The sequence below is a fragment of the Phodopus roborovskii genome, unplaced genomic scaffold (assembly GCF_943737965.1).
Source record: "Phodopus roborovskii unplaced genomic scaffold, PHOROB, whole genome shotgun sequence".
NCBI lineage: Eukaryota > Metazoa > Chordata > Mammalia > Rodentia > Cricetidae > Phodopus > Phodopus roborovskii.
Window position 1 is genome coordinate 338993 of NW_026125857.1, and position 24751 is coordinate 363743.

The 24751-nt window shown below is 37.5% G+C and overlaps 1 protein-coding gene across 1 annotated transcript in view; it reads left to right on the top strand.

Moving 5' to 3' along the window:
* Positions 1 to 22037, top strand: part of LOC127217839 (transmembrane 9 superfamily member 2) — a 45314-nt gene extending 23277 nt beyond the window's left edge. Inside the window, exons 14-18 of the mRNA XM_051178849.1 lie at positions 7979 to 8138; positions 9211 to 9359; positions 13965 to 14076; positions 17733 to 17904; positions 21946 to 22037. Of these exons, the coding sequence (XP_051034806.1) occupies positions 7979 to 8138; positions 9211 to 9359; positions 13965 to 14076; positions 17733 to 17904; positions 21946 to 22013 (661 nt within the window). The 3' untranslated portion in view covers positions 22014 to 22037. The remainder of the gene's footprint in view (positions 1 to 7978; positions 8139 to 9210; positions 9360 to 13964; positions 14077 to 17732; positions 17905 to 21945) is intronic.
* The last annotated feature ends 2714 nt before the right edge of the window (positions 22038 to 24751 follow it).

Genomic DNA, 24751 nt, shown 5'->3' on the forward strand with positions numbered 1-24751 from the left:
ATTTTTAATTGATCCTTTTCTCCACTCTTTGTCAAAAAATATCTTCCAATCTTAGTCCCTGTGGTGGTTACAGTGTTTATGGCTCTCATAGACTTATGTGTTTGAATGCTTGGACCATAAGGAGTGGCACTATTAGATAATGTGGCCTTGCTGGAGTAGGTCTGACCTTGTTGGAGGAAGTGTGTCACTGTGGAGGTGGGCTTTGAAGTTTTATACATGCTCAAGCCATCCATGCCCAGTGAGGCAAGCCACTTCCTGTTACCTGGGGATCAAGATGTAGGACTCGCAGTTTCTTCTCCAGCACCATGTCTTCCTGCACACTGCCATGTTTCCCTGCCGTGATGGCAATGGATTGAATCTGAACTGTAAGCTACAACTAAATATTTTCCTTTACAAGAGTTGCCTTGTCATGCTGTCTCTTCACAGCAACAGAAACCCCTAACTAAGACAGTCTCGTAATGCACGTACCACCGTGCCTGTTTACTAGTTTCTTTTGCTTTGTTTTTCTCTTATTTCCCTTTTTTCCTGAGGTAGGGTCTCTTGTCACCAAGGCTAGCCTTGAACTTGCCATGTATCCAAGGATGACCTTGAATTTCTTACCCTTCTGCCTCCACTTCCCAAGTGCTAGGGTTACAGGGATTCACTACTTCTTTTATGCAGTGCTGGAAATCAAAAGGGATTTTTTGTTCTTGCTAGGCAAGTACTCTAGTAATTGAGATCCACACCCAGTCCAACTTTGTTTCCTTCTTGTCAAAATTTGAGAGGCTTTATGTATGGAAGTATTTTCTATCACATAGAATTTATGACTGTTTCTTGTGTTGCTTGTCTTTTGCATAGCAACAGATGTGAAAAAGGGTGTGTCCTGTTTTGTTTTGTACGAATTACGTTACTTTTATTTTGTTGCATGTGTAGAGATCAAAGGTCATTGAGGATCTTGCTTCTATCACTCTCCACTTTATTCTTCTCTCTCTCTCTTTCTGAAATCTCTTAGGATATTATCTTTATGGTTTAAATGTTTGTCTGGTCACTTTTCCAAGAGGCGTATTTTCCAGTCTTCTGTTTGGGGAGATCATTAGCCTTTTAAGAGGTGTGTGGGAGAGAAAAAAAAAAGGTGTTTAAACCTGAAAAATTTAGTGGGTTTTTGGCTACTTAAATATGTCTGAGTATAGTAGCCAATTCCTTTGCCACATCTTGTGTTCTCTAGCCCAGGGAAGAAACCTCCACACATCTGTGAGGGAGGGTGGTGATAGAAGTATCTACTTCTCAAAAACTTTACAAGATTCTCTTCCTTCAGTCATTTCCCACCTCTTCCCATAACTCATAGAAAACCTGCTGTTATCAGTTTCGAAACCTTTTATGGGCTCCACAGTGTGAATTGTTTTTTTCACACATTTCCTACTGCCTGCGTGGCTTCTCACATATCTTTTTATTTTCCATTACCTGCTTTCCTGTTCTTTTTACTTGTGTAGATTTTGAAAACAAAGGCTTTTTTTTTTAAAAAAAATTTTATTGGACTCCAGAATCCACACTGGTAAATTATTTTGTTATTGATGGTTTGTGTCATCTGGACTTCTATGATGGCTTTCAAGCTACTCTTCAAGTTAAAAAATAAAAAATAAAGTATGGACAAAAAAATTATTGGACATGTATGTCTGCGTGCCTGTATGTTAGTGTGCCCATGTGAATGCTGGTGTCTGCAATAGCCAGAAGAGAGCATCAGATTTATAGTATCTGAGATTCTAGGTAGTTGTGAGCTGCCAGATGGATTTGGAAGATGGTAACCAAACTTGGGTCCTCTTGAAGAACAGGAATCACTCCTTTTTTTCTGTTCCATTTTTACATTTGTTATTTCTTTAATTTTTAAATTGTTTGTGTGTGTATGCACACACATATGAGTACATGAACACACCACACACCTGTGTAAATGATGTGTGTATGTCTGCGTGTGTGAAAGTGTGGGTATGCTTGTGCCAAAGCATGAGTGTGGTCAGAGGAAAACTTCTGGGAGTCAGTTCTGTCTTTCCAGTGTGGGATCCAGGGAATGAACTTGGGTCATCAGGTTTGGGCAGCAGCCACTTTTACTGGAGGAGTCATGCCATTGGTCCTTTAGGGTTTCTTTCTTTCTTTCTTTCTTTCTTTCTTTCTTTCTTTCTTTCTTTCTTTCTTTCTTTTTTTGTTTTTTCTTTTTTGAGACAAAGTCTTACTATGGGTAGCCTAGATTTGCCTAGTGCTCACTCTATACAGACAGGTTTGTTTGGAGTTCCTTACCATTAGTGAGACAGAGCCTCACTTTGTAGCCCTGCCTGGCATAGAATTAGCTATGTGAACCAGGTTGGCCTCAAGCTTGAGAATATCTTCATGTCTCTGCTTCCCAACTGGGGGACTTAAAGGTATGCAACACTCTGTCCTACTCAGGAAGCACTATTAACTGCTAAGCATCTGTGCATTCCCCAAACAAATTATTTAAATTTCTATCTTATGTATCTATCAAGAATTTCATGCAAGGATACATTGTATTTTGATGATATCCATTCCTTTCCTCCTTCCAACTTCTCCCATATTTTCCACATCACCCTCCCAAGGTCATGCCTTCTCTTTCTCTTTATAACCCATTGATTACAGTTAATGTTGAATGCATGTGTCTGAGTATAGGGCCATCTATGGAAGCATGGGAAGAATTTAGGCCCAGCAGTACTGCTCAGAAGTCACTATAACATGCTATGTAGACATCTGTGATCACTGCATTGTCCCACATTGTATATTAATTGTAAATTATGTTTTGCCAAATATTACTTTATGTTAGGTTTGTAGTATATTTCTTTAAAATAGATCTTTTTGAACTCCTATTTGTTCTTTTCCTTGTCCACCTTTTACGTTCCTTTCTTACTTATCTTCCCTTCCCATGCATTTTCGTTATTTTTATTTTATATATGTGTTTTCCAGCATATAAGCCTGTGCACTACAGGTGCACCCTGCCCAAGGAGGCCAGAAAAGTGTGTCAGAGCCCTTGGAACTGGAGTTACAGCTGGTTGTGGGCTGCCACATGGGTGCTGGGCATCAAACCTAGGTCCTCTGGAGGATCAGCAGTGCTCTTAAATGCTAAGCTATCTTTCCAGCCTTGCATGTTTACTTTCTAGGTTCCATTTGCTTTACTATCTGCAGGGTTTGTCTCTTCAGAGAGACAGTTTTTGTTCGTTAATACTGACAATGTAACTTAAACCCTTGTGTAGGTAAAACATCCTTTTAACTCCCGCCTTTCCCCTTCCTGGTGACTGAATATGAACCTGCTTCTTAGTTAAGTCCTTGCTTCTTGGTTCCCTTCTCTTCCTATTGTTCCTCCTCCACTCTTGACATAAGCCTATGTCTTTAAATCAGGGTATTAGTTTACATTTAACATAGTATTAGTCAGGATTGACACTTGCCATTTTTATTTTCTGTCTACGTGTCTTGTAATATTTTCCTCTTCATTCCTTCCCTTCCTTGTATGAAGGAAAACATACTTTGTGGAACAGGCTTTTTCACTTCGCATGTTGATCTTCAGCCCCATCCATTTTCCTGCCAATATAATTTTATCTTTCTTGATGGCTGGATAAAATACCACGCTTTTGCTCATTCATCCGCTTATGGGTACTTGGGAATATCGTATACTTTGGTTACTATGCATAGGACTGCCTAGCAAAACTGTAACCCTAAAATGGTTCTTTTTTAAAAGGAAAAAAGAAAAGTACACAAATATCTCCATTGTCATTGTTTGTAGGATTATCTGGTCCTTTGCTATTATTTATATATGTATACACACACACACACACACACACACATACACACACACACATACACACACACACACACACACACACACACACACACACTTATATTCCTGTCCGTCGATTATTTGGCAAAGATTTTGTTCCATTCTACAGACTGTTGCTTGTAGTATGAATTCTAATAGGTCTTAATAATATAAACCCAGAGACAGATATTGCGGTTAAAGCTGAAGATCAGAGAAGCAAATCGGCCACCCACTAGAGAGTTCTCATCTCTACCAATGGTTAGACCAAAGGGATCCTGTCCTCAGACTGCATCTGTCTCCATCAAACCTCAAGCTCTTTCTGCCTAAACTGCATCCATAGACTATATTGTTCCTCCTGTCTCCTCCCACCTTATAGTCCTCTCTCCACCCAGCCATACCCCTTCCTGTCTCCACCGCCTTAGTTCTAGGATTAAAGGCATGTCACTCCAAGTGCTGGGATTACCTTTTCATGAGCTCTGTTTCTCTTTTAGACTGGATCAATTTTGTGTAGCCCAAGGCAGCCTTGAACCAACAGAAATCTGTCTGTCTCTGTCTCTCAAGTGCTGGGATAAAGGTGTGTACCACCACTGCCTGGTTTCTATGACTGACCAGTGTGGCTAGCTCTGCACTCTGATCTTCAGGCAAAGCTATGTTTGTTAGATCATAAACAAAGTATCACCACAGTTGCTGCATTGTGTTGATTGTTTCTTTTCCTGTACAGAAGTGTTTATCATCTTGTTACTGTTTCCTGAGCTATTGGAGTCCTATCTTTATAGATCTTAAATTGGTTCCCCCCTATACTGTCCTGTAGAAGTTATAGAGTTTTATGTCTTTTATGAGTGAATTTTTATGAGTTGAAAGATAAAGATAGAGTTTCTGATCTCTACACAGTACTGGAAAACAAAATTCAGGAATCAGATTGCTTTATGGGCTGTCTTATGCAGATGTTAAGTATCATAATGTACTAGAATTCTTACCTTTTAAAATACCCAAAGTTGAAGGAGAATTTCAGATTCTCAATTTATAAAAGGATTTAGATTTATATGCAATATAGCCTTTCCTCTATGTAGCCCTAAAAGTGATAAATATTAGACTAGGAGTATAAATCAGTGATAAAAGAGTGATTGACTAGTATATATGAAGTCCTGGGTTAAACCTTAGCACTGTAAAAGGAAGCATAAAGCCATAGAGAAGGAAGAGGAAACATGATTTGATGGGTGTATAATGAGACATTCCACAGGGAGAAAGCTTGAACTGTAATATTCAGTAAGGATTGAGTGACTTTGGTAAGTCTCATCACTTCTCTGAATGTCCATTTCCTTACCTGTACTGCTCATGTTGCAGTGTTGTTTAGAGCAATAAATGAACTGATAGATTGTGAAATTGGTTTGTGAGCTATAAAATGTTTTGTCCTTTTCTTCTAGTTTCTTAGTGCCCTCTGTTAATTATTCTACCCTAGTATTTCCCACATTGCATTGTAATTTATTTGTCTTTGTCTATCACCAGATTACCTTTTTTGTTTTAAAGAAGCAAGGTTGTTTTGTTTATCTGTCTTTCAATATCAGAGTTTAAGATGTAAATACTCAGCAGATACTTGATGGATATGTAAATAAGTGTTTCATGTGGGCCCAGGTGACTCAAGTTCAACTCTAGATTTTCTTCTTCTTATGCTATTAAAAGTCTAGAAATAATAAGGTTGCCATAGGATGAAATTTTCAGAATGCAAAAACATGAGGTTACAGAATAGTTATAGATTTGTTAAGCCTCACATTAACATTCTAGAGCATACTTCTTAAAGGAAAATTGTTGAGATGGTTTAATTAAGTTTATGTTCAAGAATGGAGGTTATGATTTGTCAAGTGAGAAGTAATTTTCTGGCTAAAGAATGATAACAGTTAAAATGAATCTCAAAAGTAGGAAATTTGGCAAAGGAATATTATGACTAGACAAATCCATTAGAGCAGCAAGGTATTAGAAGTGTTTTGAGGCATGTGGTTGAATCATGAACCACCAGGCTTCCTTATAAGGTAAAAACTATTTTAAAGCTATGAAGCAGGGGTTTTGTTATTGTTTGGAAGAAGTTGAAGCTGTATTTCCAGTAGAGTATAACCCTTTAAAGAGTAGAATCAATATACCTACTGAAAAGTGTGTTGCTAGAAAACATGTTAAATACAAGTGCGTGGGGAGGTGAAGTACAAATAGTAAAATGAAGGAACAAATAGTGGGAATTGGTTTGAAAATGACCAAATAACTTATAATTGAAGAAGAGAAAGCATTCAGTGCAGCTTTCCTGAGTAGGCATTGAAAAGACATAGAAAATAGAAAGGCATCCTTAGGATTGTAATTTTGTGATGGACCTTGACAGAACTTAAAGTAGAAGACTAGAATCAATGTTTAACAGGCCATGTATGATGGGGTGGCTGTTACTGTGTTCCCCCTTTCTGGAGATAGATGCAATTGCTGGGAGAGTTCGCACATGGCTACCTTGTTATAGAGATGTTTTCAAAGACTAGTCAAAGGTGGACTTTTATTTCATACAAAGTCCATAAAAAGAGCCTTTTATGAGCCTCGCCTGGTGGCATATGCCTTTAATCCCAGCACTCTTGCTTACTCATCTAATTTTTTGGATATGGTATTTTCCTCTTGTTATTATTATTATTTTGCTCTTCTGTTGTGCTGCTTTTTAAGACATTTTATCAGATCTCTCTCACACAACCATTTTATTGAGGTTTTAATTCCTCTTGTCATATTTTTAACTCCCAAGAGCACTTTTATTACCTTAAAAGTCCTTAAATTTTCCTCTTCTTGTTTTATGGTTGTAATATCTCTGCTAATTGCTCCAAGGATGCCTTATGATAGATCTTTAAAGTCATTCTCCTGAGTTTGAAGGCTTCTTCCAGAGACAGTAGACAGTCTTCTGCTGAGGTGGCGGAAGGGAAGCTATTGGGCTGTGACTGGTGGGGATGGGAATTTGTAAGCTTCTTTGCTTCTTAGGCTAATGTTCATAGATCTCTTTTTATGCATACTTACAGATGGACTTGGCCTCTGAACAGTCCTTAGTCTTTTTGGAACTCTCAATAGAAATCAGTTGCCTCTCAGCTTTCCCTGCTGTGAGGTCAGAAGGAAGCTTTCTCAGATGGATTGATTTAGTTACTATCTATCCAGTCACTATGTACAACTAGTTTGTTTCAAAGCTTTTTTTCCTATAACATCTAAACTTTTGCGATTGTGGCCTCTTATAATCCCTTTACTATAATTTTATCAGGGTTTTGGAGAATGAATCGGATCCAAATGCATGAGTTCAATATGCCGTCTTTAGTCAGAATCCTGTTAGCTAGGTCTTTATATCTTTTATGACAATCTCTTTTATGTTTTAACTACCACGTAATACATACTCCTTTCTATTGTCATTTTCCCATAGGTGGACCCCACCCCAGAGAAATTGCATTTCATTATAACAAATTGGAGTTTAAACCTCTTCAGTTCATTTTTATTTTTTATTTTTTTGAGCAGGGCAAACATAGATGAAGGAGAGGTGAGAAAGAACTCTTGAAAGTAGGAGTGTGTTTTGACTATGTCTTTAATTCTTCCTTGATTTTGATGGAATAAAGTCTGTTTTCCTTAATGTTCAGTGACTTTCATAAGCTAGTCTCTGTCCGCATCTTCCAAACTTTGTATTTTAGGTATTCTAAAACAATCATAGTCATTCCCATGTGGACACTTACTTTTATCAGTACACAGATTTATCTGGAACAAATAGAGACACAATATTGCTTGGTGATGTAGCTATTTCATTTATCCGTTATTCTGTTGATTTTGAGGGCATCATATGGCCTATTTCAGTCTAGGTTCCAAAAATCTGTTGTTCCATATATGTTGTTTCTTCATTGGGTTCATTATATTGTATATTGGTATATTGATCCACACCTTACTTAATTTATGGTAGATTTTGAAGATGTAAAGATGAGAGGATTTGTAAACCATATCCTATAACAAATTACTGTTACATGATATCATGTTTAATCTCAGCTCAAGACCAATTTGTGCACTGTGATGTAATATGTTTCTAGGGTTTAACATTGTAACTAGTTATTCTCACCAAAAGAAAGTGTTGACATTTGCATGAAATGTTTATGCCATTATCCTGGAAGTATATTGTGTGATGATATTCTCCACCCCCTTCCTCAGAATTGTCTTCACCGATATCTTTATTATTAATCTAATTCTTTGGATGGAAGGGTCATCAGTTGCTATATCCTTTGGCACATTGGCAAGTCTCTTTGCATTTTGCTTTGGAGTTTCAACACCACTAACATTTTTGGGAGTGTACTTTGGGAAAAAGGAACAGGTAAACTTTTAGAATACTGCTTTTGACTTTTGAGTGATGCCTGAAATATCTTACTGTGTATATGCTATATATAGAATACAATATACCAGTTATAAAAATAAGTAAGTAAATGACAGTGACGTTAAAAGATACTGTTTAATATACTCCCCACACCGTAGGTTATTTGCATTTCTTTATATCTCTAATGGACAAAATGAAAAGGGCATAGTATATTATAAAGGCCTACATCAGCTACCTCAGAAAGTAAATGTTTTTATAGTGGGAGAAGAGAGAAAAGATACAGTTGACAAATGGGATGTTCAGTTTCAGGTTTGAAGTTAGCCTAATTCTGTGTATAGGAGAAAAGGAACAGATGTCCCCAAAAGATTAAATGTGATGATTCTGCAAGAGGACTATATAAAAATAGTTTGAGATTGCAGGAGGAAAGTAAAACAAACAACAAAAAAAACCAATGACATGGGAAATGGAGTTCTACAGAAAGCAGGAAAAAGAAAAAAATAAACACTGTTGATAAATTAATTGATAAATTTATTAAAAATAAAATGTTTAGTAAATTTGGAGGGAACTTTTAAATATGTCTATTTCATATTAGAATAATCACAAGCAAATCTTGTCAAAAATCTCCTTTGGAAAGGTAAATACCCAGGTCTGAAGATCAGTTGATAGAGTGCTAGGCTACCATGCAGGAAGTCCTGGGTTCAATTCCTAACAAAAATGGGGTTTGGTGTCACCATGCCTTTGTGTAAATCACCACAGCTGACTTCAATTGATAACATTTTTATATCAAATAAAAAAAACTCTTAAAATTATTTTACCTGTTAATGTTTATACTTATAAAAAACTACTAAAAATTTAATGTAACTACTAAAAATATTAAAAACTATGTGTGTGGGTATGTATCATATTCCTATTTACATCATATTTTTATTGCATGGTGGTGATATAGTCCTAGTCCACATGACATTCATGTGTTGTTCAGATTCAGGATTCTGTACTGAATTGTCATTATGATCATTATGTCCATGGGTTTGTGTTGTTCACTCTTGTTCTTGTTTCATGTATTTTTAAACAGTTTGAGTTTCCAGTTTACAGACATGCGATCCCTCGTATGAGCTCTAGAAGGAGTTTCTTTGCAAAACCAACCATTACTGTTCTTCTTGGTAGTCTTTTACCATTTGGCTGTATTTTCGTGCAACTTTCTTACATTCTAAACCGTATTTGGTGAGTATCACATCTCAGTAAATTCAAGTCTAGTTTAATATACAATAATAGTGCTTATTTATACAGTAACAGTTCAGTAATAGTATAATAGTTCAGTACTTGCATGTAATGTTCCAAGATAAAATCAAGAATTATTAATAATGGGTACCAACATAAAATTAAATTAAGAATAAATTCTAATGTTCTGTATCACAGTAGAATGGCTTTAGTTTATAGTAATATACATATTTTATAAAGACTAGAAATTTTATGTTGGTAGGATTGAACATAGGACTTTATTCATGCCAGGTAAGATCACTGACACTAGCTGGGTGATGGTGGCACACACCTTTAATCTCAGCACGTGGGAGGCAGAGGCAGGTGGATCTCTGTGAGTTCGAGACCAGCCTGGTCTACAAGAGCTTGTTCCAGGACAGACTCCAAAGCTATACAGAGAAACTCTTTCTCGAAAAACAAAAAACAAAACAAAACAAAATGATTGTTGACACCGAGTTACATTTCTAAACCTCAGAGTTTTAGTTTTGTTTATTAACTTTCTATATTTCAAAGAGGTTAAATTCTTGTGTAATATTTCATCTTTACTCTATTCAGGAAATAGCAGTTTTACCTAGGGCAATTTCCTAGGGAACGGATTTAATTTGCAACTTTTAAACATGATTCTCATGGAATTCTCTATAAAGATTTACTTTAAAAAATTAACAATCAGGGGTGGGGACTGTAATGAGGCTCAGTAGTTAAGAGTACTTGCTGCTGTTCAAGAAGATCCAATTTAGTTCCCAGCACCCATGTCGGGTGACTCACAACTTCCTGTAACTCTAATTCCAGTAGATCTGACACACACTTCTGGCCTTTGTGGGTATGGGCAAACACACACACACACACACACACACACACACACACACACACACACACACACACAGAGAGAGAGAGAGAGAGAGAGAGAGAGACTCTCTCTCACACACACCATATACTTAAACAGATATCCACATAAATGAAAAGTTAATAAAGGCCACTGAGATTGCTCAGTGAGTGTGAGTGTTGCTGCCATGCTTGACCATCTCACACTGGCTCATGGAACTCTGTGGAAGGAATGAATTGACTCCCTCAAATAATCCTACGACATCCACACATGTGCAGTGGCATGCATGTACCCACACACATAGGCACACACAAGGTAGGTTAAAACTTTAAAACTCACCTCTTGGTAAGCTGTTTTACATGACTTAGAGAAGCTTGTCTCTAATTGAACCTTGTTGGAAACACAACGGTAAAGGGTACTTAAATATGGAAAGGAGAGATGTGATTTTTATGTTTTCATGTTAGCCTTCCAAAGGAATATTTATTTACAATTCCTCTGCTAAAATTAATGTGAAAGCTATTGGCTTTATCAGCTTTTGAGTTTTCATGTCCTTTTCTGTTTTCTTCCTGTCAGTTATTAGTTCTTGTGTCAGAATGCCTGGTTCTTATATACACTTTTGCTTGCTACTTTTAATCTTTTATGATTTAAGAATTATAATAATGTGATTGTTGTATGTATTTGCAAAATAAGTAATTGTGCTTTCTGTTTAAAAGCATAATAGCTAGAGCTAGGGATGTAGCTTAGTAGTAGAGTGCTTGCTTAGGATTCTCAAGGCCCTGGATTCTATACCCAACACTGCAAAGTAGGAAAGCCATCTCTGTGTGATGACAAATGCCTATAACCCCTGCCACTCCAGCAATTGGTGTGGCTGAGGCAGGGACAAGTCCAGCCTGGGTTACATATAGCAAGACCCGCCTCCAAAAATACATGTAATATCTTTAGTGTTATGATAGCACTTTCATTTATTCTGTATCTCCACCAACTTCTCCTCCTCCATCTCCTCCTTCTCCTCATTCTCCTCCTTCTCTTCCTTCTCCTTCTCCTTCTTCCTCTTCTTCTTCCAAGATAGGTTTCTTTGTGTAGTCTTAGCTGTCCTGGAACTAGTTCTGTACGAACTCACAGAGATCTGCCTGCCTCTGCCTTCTGAGTGCTGGGATGAAAGTTGTGCGCCACCACACTGACTTTGCCCCTTTCTGGTTCTTAGCTATCATATTTCTATGGAGAAGTTTGGAGATGGACAAAGGCAATAAGAAATAAAAAGCCAGTACTGGAATGACAGTAATTGCAGTGCTTGCTCTTCCAGACGTCCTGAATTTTGTTTCAAGCACCCACATCAGGCAGCTGATAGTTCCAGCTGTACTGGCTCTAACAGCCTCTTTTTGTCTGTGCATATGTACACACACACACACACACACACACACACACACACACACACACACACTATTGTTTTTAAGCATTAGCTTTAAAAAAAGAAGTAAAATGTAGTAGTTGTGTTGTTTTTTATAATTCTTTTTTACCATGGTAGTCTTTCTAACAAATCAATCCTGGAACTCTATCTGTATACAATGCTGGCCTTGAACTCAAGAGATCCTCCTGTCTCTGCCCCCCCACCACCAAGAGCTGTGATCAAAGCTGTGTGCTACAGCTCAAACACATCTTTTAAGTCCTCAAAACTTGGATTTAGTCATGTCCATTATGAGGACTTACTTTTAAATTAGTATTGTGGCAAATTGGTTTGAAAGGGAAAGAGTAAAATCTGAGGCTGTCAGATTGCTTATATAGTTAATAGAAGAATGCCTGCTTAACATTTCCAAGGCCCTAGGTTCAACTTCAGAAAAAAAATCTGTCAAAGAAGGTGTCAAAATGAGAATTATTTTGTGTGTTGAAAGAGGAGTGTATACAACATGTACATTTGTTAATTATAGAATATTTCTCCCTAACCCTGCTCCTTATCCTCACACTCAAACATATAGCACATATTATACTTAAAATGAGGTATTTAGTAATTTAATGTTTTTTTTAAATATTCTAAGCTTTAAAAATTAATCATAGTTAATTAACTTAATTGTACTAGGGACTGGAACTATGGATTTATGCGTTCAAAGCAGGAGCTCCATCACTGATTTTATCCATAGTCCTCTTTTTACTTTTTACTTTTGAGTCAGCCTCACTAAGTTACATAAACTGCTCTTGAATTTGCCATCCTCTTGTCTTAGCTTCCTTAGTGATTGAGATTCCAGGCATGTACCTTGATGCTTGGCTTCAGGGGCCTTTAAAAATGTAATCACTTCAGCTTTATAACAACAATGGGAGTCATTTATTTTCTTTAGTTTGCCCTAAATACAACCCATATACATATTTTTAAAAGATGCATGTTTGCACTGTGGGTGTTCCCTGCACGATCTTGACCAACATCCCCTACCCCCATTCCCGCTCATATTCTCTCCTCCTTCTCTTTGACTGGACTCCCATAGCTCTGTCCAGTGCTTGGTTGTGGATCTCTGCATCTGCTCCCATTAGTTACTGGGTGAAGATTCCATGATGACAATTAAGGTAGTTACCTGATGGGATATGTCATTCTATCAATATGTTTCTCGTATTGGTTAATGAATAAAGCACTGTTGGCCAATAGGAAAGCAAGTTAGGCAGGACTAGGAGACAAGGAGGAGAGAGGAAGTAGTAGGGAGGAGTTCCAAGATGGAGGACTACAGGGTGCCAGCCCCTCTCTCTGGTAAGATGAGACCATGTGGATATACTTAGATTAATAGAAATGAATTAATGTTTAAGACAGAGCTAGCCTATAAGAAACAAGTACCTGGCCAACAGAATTATATCAAATACAGAGTCTCTGTGTGTTATTTGGGGCTGGTACAGCGGTGGGACCAAGACCGGCAGGCTGCTGGGAAAAAAAAAAAGAAAACATACTAATAACAGTTACCAATCTGATTACAAGTGAAGGCAAGTTAAGCACCCTTTCCACTATGCAGGGGGGTAGAGCTTGGTTCTCCCTCAACTGAATGTGCCATGCTTTGTTGCCTCCCATAGGAGGCCTTCCCCTTTCTGAGGAGTGGATGTGGGTGGGTGCAGGTAGAAAGGAAGTGGGGGGGAAGCTGTTTAGTGTGTAAAATAAATTTAAAATTTAATAAAAAGATGCATGTTTGAAAGATTATTTAATAGAATGAAGACATAGTTGGAGATGCATCTTTAGAGCTTCAAAAGCAAAGACATATTTGAGTTTTATTTTCTGCTATATAATGTATTTAGTGGTATTTATGGCATTTACAAATCTTTCACTTCTAAAATGACAGCTTAAATGTGTATAGAGATAATGATGAGTCCCAAGTGAGAACTTAGTTATGAAAACAGATAAACATGGCTAATAAGTGGCTATACTTGTATCTCGAGAAGATGGGGCTCAAATATAAAACTATGTTAGCGAGAGATTACTTTCAGTGCTATGTGGATGGATGGAGGTTTGGAATAAAGAGTTTAAAGGCTGGGCAGCCATGGTGGTGTATACATTTAACCTCAGTGCTTGGGAGGCAGATCTCTGTGAGCCTAGCCCACATAGTAAGTTCCAGCAGCCAGAGTTATGTAGAGAGACTATATTTCAAAGAGAGGGAAGAGGAAGGGAGGAAGAGAGAGAGAAGAAAAATCACAGAATTGTGTTAATTGTCTTTTGTATAGATTTGGAATCATCTTTTTCTATGTAATGTTAAAAATAGAAAACTTGTGTTTGTTTTTAGGTCTCCACATATGTACTACCTGCTTGCCTTCCTTTTACTAGTCTTTTTAATTCTTATGATCTCCTGTTCAGAGGTTACCGTTCTGCTCTGCTATTTTCGGCTCTATGCGGAGGTAAAGACATAGATATTATATTAATGGGGCTTAAGTATTCTAAAACTTACATTATTGGAATTAGAGTGTGTTTCCAAAAGGGTATTGAAATAATTAGTAACTTCATGGTTTTTGCTACTTGGAATAAGTTTTATATTATGCTTTCCTAATGATATATTTTGACTTCGATGTAGCTACTGAGTGTTACTTTTGATGCAAGATTTAAAAAGGAAGCAATTTCTCTGAGTGGTTACTATAATTTCTGCTTGTTATTCAGTTAATTTTGAAAAATATGGCAGTGGGGAGCTGGTTTGAGCTTAAAAATATGGTAGTAGGTGACTAATTTGAGCTTAGACATGTAAAAGACCTAGTATAGTGATTTTAGAAATATACTTAAAGTTTTCTTTGCAGCATCAGCCAACATTGTATTTTGCGGGATTGAGGTCCCTGCTGCAGATCCTTTTGTGTTCTAATATCTTACTATAAATAGTTCTTTTATTTCTATCCTTATTTTTTTCTCCTTGATATCACTTGAATGACTGGTAGTGTAGTAAAATGTTGTTTGTTTTCTGTCTCTTTTTTAAAAACTTATTTATCCTATTTATTTGTTTGTGTGTGTGCACACATGTGCATGTATGTACATCCTTTTAATTGCTAAGTCATCTCTATAGTCTCACATTGTTTCAGGGTTAGTACTAGGGTTAGGATAAATGCCATAAGTCATCATCTTATTGGAATTAAATATCATTGTCTGAAGGTAACAACAAAGAGTTAACAGAATCATTATAATACTTGTTGCTTTGCAACATTTTGAGCTATAAGTATAAATTCTTGAGCTATAAGTATAGATATATAATTAAATATGTATTATACTTAGCTACTGATAAATTCTCTGGTGCTTTTTATCGTAAAGAGACTGTGTAACAATCATTAATGAGCCCAAAGAAACAAACATATCATGGGTATGTTTTTATTTCTTAGAAAATCTTTGAGGCATCTTAAATATCAAATATTAATCAGAAGAACTCATGGTACCAAGCATCAATATACATGTATGTGACTAGAGTTTATGTCAGAATAAAGACACACAACACAGTGAGCAATGGAAAAGGCACAGTTCATGGGGCATGGCAAGAAGAGGGTGCATATTGACCCTGGTTATGTCCACCTTGGGTCCTGAATTCAGCCAGTGAAAGACAATCCTATTAGCTATAAGGTCCATCTTAAATTTTTATAGTACTTTTTCTTGTACCTGACCTAAGGAATCACTAGGCTTAGTATATAGCATTTTTTTTTTAAAAATGAGTTTCATTATGGACTTTTCTTATATCTTTAAATTTTTTTTAGATATAATTACAACATTTCTTATTCCCCTTCCCTCCATGAATAACCTCCCATTTACCCCTCCTTGATTCTTTCAAATTTCTAGCCTCTTTCTACAATTGTTTTTGCATGCATGTATGTATATATATATATGCATATAGATCCTTAAATGTTACCTTCTCAGTTTGTGTAATGTTATTTGTATATATGTTTTCAGAGCTATTTGGTATACAATAACCAATTGGTACACTCTTCCTGGGGAAGACCATTTCGCCCATTCTTAGCATCTTTTAGTTGTCTTTGTGTGGGGTTCATTCTTTAGTTGTCTTTGTGTAGGGTTGATGCCTCATGGGATCCTCTCCCCCATCCGCTTTTGTGTCTATGAAACTTCTCTTTGCAACAGATGGAGAACACTACAGCAAATTACACCAATAAAAACGCAGAGTTGTGGAGCCCAGTCCTAATAGATACATCTATAGAACACTGGGGAAGAGGCAGACAGTAAAATTGTAAGAGCCAAAGGAAAAGGGACTTTGCTGTGAGATTGTGTCTTCAAGGCATGTCAGAAGCTACACCCATAAAACCTCACCAATATAACTGCCCCAAATTCTCTCTTCCTAGTTAGATATATTAGGTACTAGACATAAGCTTTCCAGCTTAGGACAACTCTATTGTAAACTCTGTTATGCCTTTACCCAAGGACTAGTTATGTAGGTCTTAAGTTTGTATGTTCTCGATTTTCCTTCTTAGAGCACACTTGTTATTCGCTGTTTTGTATATAGTTTTGTATCAAGCCTAAATCTTTTCTTTAGACTAACGGGACTTGTAGTGAGATATTCACTTTGTCCGCATCTGTGGCAATGGCCACGCCCATTGTGAATGGAGACAGGGGGCAGACATGACCAGGGGGAACTAGGTCTTGGGAAGGGGCCCTGGAGTGCTCTCTTGCTTGCTGGACAGCAACAGAGAGCATGCGGAGACATCCTTGGGACTGGAACCTGCTGGTGTTCATCTGTCTCTGTTGTAAGTTATTTCTCCCTGAATAACATCTATTCGGCCTATCTGTTTTTTGCTGATCCTTATTAATCCACGATACCCAATCATGAACTTTTCCTATATGATGTATTTGGTCGTATTTATGTTGTAAGTCTTTCTTCTGTGTGCCCCATTCCTACTGATCCTATCCTTCCCAACTGCTTCCCCTTTCACTGTCATATCTTTTCTTTTTGGTAACCCATGGAGTTTAGTTAGGGTTCCTTAGAGGTACATGGCTGAGGGGTTATTTATAAGAGCATGGGTGATGTACTAGTGGCTATACCCCTGAAGAAATTACCTTTCCATTTTCTAGCAATAATTAGCTTCATTTATATAGTTGGTGGAGGAGGGACCTTGTGATCCCTTCTTTTCCCTGACAGAGTGTTAATAGTCCAAGACTTGTACATGGCTGGTGCTGAAAATCACACATTCTGAGAGTTCAAGACTGCAGTGACCATGGCACGCACAGTAGAAAGCATTCTACAATACTCTGCTCCTTCCTCCTGCTGTTAGTTTTTGTTCTGTTCCCTATTCCCAAGTCCCCTGAGACTTAGAGTTGGTCATATGAGTGTCACATTAGGGCTAAACAATATGGATTATTGCCACTATTATTGGTTGCTCATTAATCATAGATAGTCATTTGGTCATAGGACATAGATAAAGTGAAACTGACCTAGAACATCCCTCCCTGATTTCTGGTTCTTACAGCAGTAAAGAGGATAAAGAGACTGCCAAAGGAGATTTGTCATCAGCAGTTATACTTAAATATGGACCCTTCATGTTATAATACCAAATAGCCAGGCAGGGCATATGCCCATTGGTGCAATAGTGGCAAGTTACTAGGGTAACCAATGAACTTTATTGGATTTGAGATATTCTGGACAGGGCAAAATTCATGCCTGGTATAATAAATTTAGTTAATATCCAATTTGGTTAGGTTATTGGCCCTTGTGGGGAAGCCATTGCCATTGTTTTCCTTAGTAAGCAAGATGTGCCTGACATATTTCCTCCTGAATATTTTTGTTACAATTGATTGGTCCTACTGTCAGCTTTGGTCGGAGAGACTTACCATAACTCCAGCCACTATATTTTACTACTTTTAATTAGTAATACAGTCACAGAGTCCATCTTGTGTTATAAAAATAATTGCTGCCAGGCTGTGGTGGTGCATGCATTTAATCCCAGCACTTGGGAGGCAGAGGTAGGTGGATCTCTGTGAGTTGAGGCCAGCCTGGTCTCCAAAAAATAAAGAAAAAATAATTGGTAGTCCATTTATAGTTAAGATTTCACCTACATAGTATCTTTTACTATTTTCACAGGATTGTGGTTGGTGGTGGAGAGCATTTATGACAAGCAGTTTTACATCTTTTTATGTTCTTATATATGCAATTCATTACTTCTTTACCAAACTTCACGTCACTAGCATCGGAAGTGTCTTCATGTACTTCGGGTACACATTGATCCTAGTTCTTGTTTTCTTTCTTTTCACAGGTAAGTGACAACAGAATTATGTGGGATATTTTAGATTCTCTGAAGAGTCAGACATTCATAATGTAGTAAACATCAATTAGCTATTAGAGGAAGAACTAGGGAACAAAGTCACCATGTTTATTCATATGTTTTTGGCATCACAGACTGTGAAGCCTGGGGAGCTGGATGTAACTTACATACTTCATCCTAAGATTTTTTTTCTTGTGGAAATTTTAATCAACAGGGATGTGTTCCAAACCACAGAATGAGTTCAATGTAATCAACTTTGAATTGGCTTCAAGTATAAACATTAACAGATTTAAGTATCTTTTGAATTATTAAAATGAGATTAATTAATTGATCATATAAGCAATCTTATGTCAAGGACAAGATGCTTATATTGTAAGGGTTAGTAAGTTGATGGTTATTATTTTGGTTCAAATGTGGTGGAAACATTTTTCATGCTTAGTGCTTCAATGAAATGTTTTATAAAATGGCCTAGTTGAAGATTTACTGAAGTTGCAAAAGTATTAGACCTTCTGAATACAAAAGAATGTTTTAGCTTGTCTCACAAAGCTTGGGTTGTAGTAGCTTATATCATATCATTTGTATGTACAAGACAGATGAAAAAAGTTAAGGATTTTCTCAGAATTAGCATTCAGGTTCAACAAATACATAGAATGAACCCTGGGAGCTGGGGAAGTGGCTCAGTGTCTAAAGTGCTTGCTGTAGAAGCATCAAGACTGGAGTACAGATGTTAGTCCATCATCATCACAGCAGGGAGAGTGCTGAGATGTGTGGTGTGGGAGCATCCGAGTCTTTATACCCTGGTTCACCAGCAACAGGCTGAGAGAAAGACAGAGCTCGAGACAGAGACACACAGAGAGACAGAGACACTGGTCCTGGCATGGGCTTTAAAAACTTCAAAGCCCACTTCCTGGTGACACACTCCAACAAGGATAGACCTCCTAATCTTTCTAGTTCTTTCAAAGACTTCCACTTCCTGTTAGTATTCATATATATGAGCCTCTGGGACCATTCTTGTTAACTCTATCACAACTCACATGCTTGTGTGTTCTGCACATTTAGGTACACACACACACACACACACACACACACACACACACACAATCCTTCTGAAAAAGGCAAACATTATTTGATAAACTAGGTACCTTTATACATCTTTTAAAAACATACGAAAAAATTGAATTATTTTTGTTATACTGCTAGAATCATGTCCCCAGTAAAGACACTTTTTTCTTTCCTCCAAGCTGTGCATCTTAATCTTTTTCTCCCTTTCACTGCTGGACTTTAGGCTGGTTAGATCTTGTATAGGCCTTATTCAGGTAAGCACAGCTATTATGATATCATGATTATGATAAGTATGTCATACACAGAAGATGTGACTTCACAACACTCCTCCCCGACTCCCTTGTCCTCTAAAGAACTGAAATAACCTTAAGAAGAGGACATTTTATGCCTGTTCAAGAGTATCATTCCTGAATTTCATAGAGCATGGAAGATAGGAGATTCTATCATGTTACCATATTTCTATATCCATTTTAATATTAAATCACAGGTATGAGAACTGTCTTAAGTTAATTGTGGTTACCAATCAGAGCATGGAAAAAGTTATAATATCATAAAACATGCTTCTGGAATCTCTTTTCCAGGACTGTTCTTTTTGGAGCTCTGCCTGCCTGCATTATCTTAAATGGCATGCACACATTTGAATCTATATATTTTGATTGTGTTGTTTTCTTTGCCTCAACTCCACAAAGATCCCTCCCCACACCCAGTTGCCCAACTTTATGTTCTTTTCTCTTAAAAGAAATGAACCAATCCAAAACACACACACACACACACACACACACACACACACACACACACGCACACACACACGCACACGGCGCTCGTGCACGAAGAGAGAGCAAAGAACATGGATTCCAGTTTTTGTTGGCTTACTACTTCTTTAGCACGTGGCTTGTCCTGGAGTGTGGTTGATATATTCAGTGTCTCTCCATTGAAGAAAACTGATTTTACTATCCTAGTAGCTATAAAGTGAAAATAGCTTCTTGGTTGTGGGTAAGAGCTTGTGTCTATATTCGTTTCTTCATGTTAGGATTTTGTCTGGCTTGAACTTGTGCAGTTCTTGGATATGCATCAGCCCTATTGTTTCTAGAAAATTAGGTTTCCTTAGAGTTATCCACTACCTCTGGCTTTTACAGTCTTTCTGCCTCTTTTTTTGCATTGCATAGATCCATGAGCCTTGAGAAGAAGGATGTGATAAAGGCATCCTATTTATGGTAGGGTAATATAAAGTTTTTCACTCTGTGCATTGTCCAGTTCTGGACTTCTGCCTCAATCACACTTTTTGCCTCTTTGGACACTGCATGCATATTGTATGCAGTCATACATGCATGTAAAACACCCATACACAAAAAATTAAAAATGAAGGTAGAATATTTCCATTTTCTGCATTGTTCTAGGATAGAGGCTGCGTTCTTAAGAGTATGGAAAATATTTAGATCATGTTATTTCTATCAATGTAAATAGTTACATCCCTATTCTAATTCTGGAACACATACTGGCCAGTATTCTGGTTTTGACTATGATACTGAAAAGATTGAACTTAAGGAAACATTCTGCTATTGGCAAAGTGGGAATTTGTGCTGGCATTTTTAGACTGTTGTGTAGTTCGCACTCTGAAACTCACATCAATGATGGTTTATGACCACTACCACCTCTAGTTTTTCCTGTCTACCTGCTATGAGTTCTTTGCTGTCTTTCTGTACAAAGTGGTTTCTGGTCATTTTAGCACATTTTGATAACTCCATCTCAGAGCAGTCAAGGAAAGAACTAGTCTTACATTCCATCTCTGCTGCTTATTGACTGTGTATTCTAAGGCAAGTTGCTTTACCTGTCTGAGCATTTCCAGGACTAGAGAAAGTTGGTAGCAGGAAATTAGGGCTCCCCAAATCCTCTTTCTAAACAGGATTTTTCTATACCTCATTGTGAAATCGCTACAGTTTCTATTCCCCCCACCCCCTACATGTCTTAATTCCATGTTTCAAGTTCTGTAATTAAAATGTCTTGGATATTAATCTCTTCATTTACTGGAGAAAGACTCCTTAAAGGTTTGTTTATATGGAATATTGAATGGTAGACTTTCCAACTGTGTTATTTAGCTAGCTTCTCAGAACTCCTTTGTAAAATATACAATTGTGACAATACTGGGAAATTTCTACCATATTTCATAATCCTTATTTATGTTTGTTTTGTTTTCAGAATCAGGGTCTCACTATGTACCCAGTTTGGCATAGAACTTGCTAATTAGCCCAAGGTGACCTTGATTTCTCAGTCTTCTTCCCTCTGAACTTGGAGTTAACCAATTGGCCATACTAGTTGGCTGATGGACTCCCAGGGTCCACATGTTTCTGCCTCAGTGATGGGATTATAGGCATGCAACCTAGCACTCAGAGTTTATGGGGGTGTTGGGGAACTGAACTCAATTCTTCATTTTTGTGTGGCATACACTTTATTGTCTGTGCCGTCTTCATAGCCTGGTTACTAACCTTTTCTAAACCCTGAAGCAAATTACAAGAGTTTCTATCAGAAAGTAGCCTTGAGCCTCTTTGAAATGGAGGACATAAGCTGATCATTTTTGTTTTATTCTTGGTTCTGGCTATAGACTTACAGAATTTAATCAGAAGGGTTCTCTCACCTGTTTATAGGTGATGCTTCTGACCTTGCTGCTCATCCTGATTGCTTAGCAAGAGAGCCTTGTGATTTATCATGTTGTTTTGGTACAGGGTTTCACTATGTAGTGTATGATGGCCTTGGATTACTTTGATTTTCCTTCTTCAGCATTCCAGATTCTGGGAATACCGGTGGGTGTCACTATGACAGCTAAACCTGATGACTTTTATTTAAGCATGTATAAGTCTTGAGATTTAAAGGTTCAGTAGTATGCCTTGAAGCAGCCATGTTTGTGTTTTTAACAAAACTTCTTTGACTTACTATGATACCAGGCTAACAAAGATCTTTTACCTTTTCTTTCAGGAACTATTGGATTTTTTTCCTGCTTCTCCTTCATTACTACTATTTACAATGTGATGAAGGTGGATTAATGAATTTTCACAGATGTTTCAAAGCATATAATACTTGCTTTCGAATACCTTTGTATCTATGCAAATATCTGTTGAGAAACATCTATGTGTATGTTCTAAATTACATACAGTTAAAGTGTTCATGAATGCAAAATCTCACTGTCTGGCCTCAGTTTCTTTGACACAAAATACTCATTAGTGGAAGAAAACTAGATTGGTAAAAAGATTGATTTTCAGTCATAGTTTCTTGAAAGGATAAAAAGATTTCATGCATTTCAAACAATGAAAAGCAGAGGAGGACATTTTCAAAAATTCACATGCATTGACTTTTTTCACGTGAACTTTGTTTTCCCCAATTTTGTTTCCTGATGCTGTTTAGAGTGCCTAGTCTCTGTCAGAACAATAGTTTCATTGGCACTATCCAACAGCTTTTAGGTAAAATGTTTTTGTAACTGAAGTTGACGATACAAGCCATATTATACTTTTATATCTGCATGGTTGTTTTAAAAATGTGTGTGTGTTTATTTGGGTTACTATTGCTATGATGAACACCATAATGAAAAGCAAGTAGGGGAGAAAAGGATTTATTTAGCTTCCACTTCCTCATCACAGTTCCTTATCAAAAGAAGTCAGGACAGGAACTCGAGCAGGGCAGAAACCTGGAGGCAGGATCTGATGCAGAGGCCATGGAAGGAGGTGCTCCTTACTGGCTTGCTTCTCATGGCTTGCTCAGCCTACTTTCTTAGAGAACCCAGGACCACCATGCCAGGGATGGCACTATCCACAATGGACTGGGCCCCCCCACCTCCATCAATCACTAATTAAGAAAATGCCCGGCAGGCTTCCTCCTCTCTGATCACTCTAGCTTGTGTCAAATTGATATAAAACTAGCCAGTACAGTAGTTAAAATACAAAGTTTATAAAAATGAGATATTACTGTCTTATTGCCCAGTCAATCTTATACATTTCCAGTTATTTGTAGTCTGTATCCTATCGCGGTAAATAAGGATCAGGATAAACAAATAGGCCGAATAGATGTTTATTCAGGGAGAAATAACTTACAACCTAGACAGATGAACACCAGGAAATTCAACCCGATCCTCTCCTGTCCGAGTCACGCCAGAAAGAGAGCGCCTTCCTGGCCCCCTCTGACCTCCTTCCACAGGTCACTTCCGCCCATGGCTCCACCCCCCAATGGGCGTGGTCAGTGCTACAGAAGGACTATCTCACTCCCCTTTTAGTCTAAAGAAAAGATTTAGGCTTAATACAAAACTATATACAAAACAGTGAGTAACAAGTGTGCTCCAAGAAAAGGAAAATCGAGAACAAAATGACCTACATATCTAGTCCTAGGGTGAGGGCATAATGGAGTTTACAGTAGAGTTGTCCTAAGCTGGAAAACATAAGTCTAGTACCTAATATATCTAACTAGGAAGAGAGAATAATAGTTGTGATAGTTTAATCTTCAACCTCATCAAGACCTGAGAAGGAAATTAACCATACTAGAGTAGACAGGAAATGCGGATGGACAACTTCCAAAAGGTGCAGCAAGGACAGAAACAGCAAGCCACCTGAACAGTCACCCTAGGTCTCACAGCGACGTTGGTACACCCAGATTTGGCCAAGAGAACTTGACAGACCACAACAACAGCAGGGAAATAGAATGGCTGTCTTACCCTGACTTGGCAAGGTCAAGCAGTCTTCTATATTTGTCTCCTGCAAGCACATAGGACTGCATGTCCAAATCAGTGGTCAAGGTGGGGGCAATTCTATGCCCAACAGGCCATTAGCTGAGGCGAGATTGAACTCCAGCAGGAGCAACAACAGTGTCCAACATATTTTCGGGAAAGTGCACGGTGTTGTCAGGAGCAACAGTGTCTCATGTCAATGGAGTACTAATATTAAAACATTTAAATGCCATGTTCTGCATGTCTATGAAGTGATTGAAGATTAAGCATCTATATCTGACTAATCTCATAGGTACAGGAAATGTGAGTGAAGATAATCTGTAATACTCGGGAACTTAGCTAAAAAGACTGATTAAAACTTTTCTGAGTAAAGCAGGAACAAATACTTAAACAATATAACTATTTACATATACCTACATGTAAATCCCTAAAATAGAGGTAGAGTATAAGTGTCAAGACAAGAGGTAGAACTATAAAGGGCAGCAAGATAAATATCCCAAATTGTATCAATATACAAAATGTCTTGAACACAAGAAAAGTATACATACATAGAATATGGTAAAAAATAATGTGCATAAAACATTGTAAGTGGAAATATTTAACACAATATAACAAAATATAAACTTAATTTTACATAGCTTACCACATAAGAATACACACCAGTGTAAGCTGTAAAATACTATCTCATTCTTACTCAAATTCTCAAGAAAATAGGCTAATCTACCTATATCCCATCTAAACCATACCTTTCCCAACCATTCCCTATTCCTGTCTAAAAGATAAACCCGAGTGTAAGCATCACCCAATCCCAAATAACTAAAACCAACCCAAAGACGATGACTATTATCCCAAAATTGCAAGGGTAGGGAAAGGGGGCGTAGTCATATTAAGATTATTTCCTGCTGAAATGGGACGATGATTGCTCCAATGGATCCTGTAGGAAGAAAATTTTTAGCAACCAAATTTCTCAACAGAACTGGCTGTCACATATGTAGTTAGTCACTGTGTGGCAGAAAATTCTTGACTGTAGTTCTATTTGAAACTCTGGCCAGGGTGTAATAAAAAGGTGCA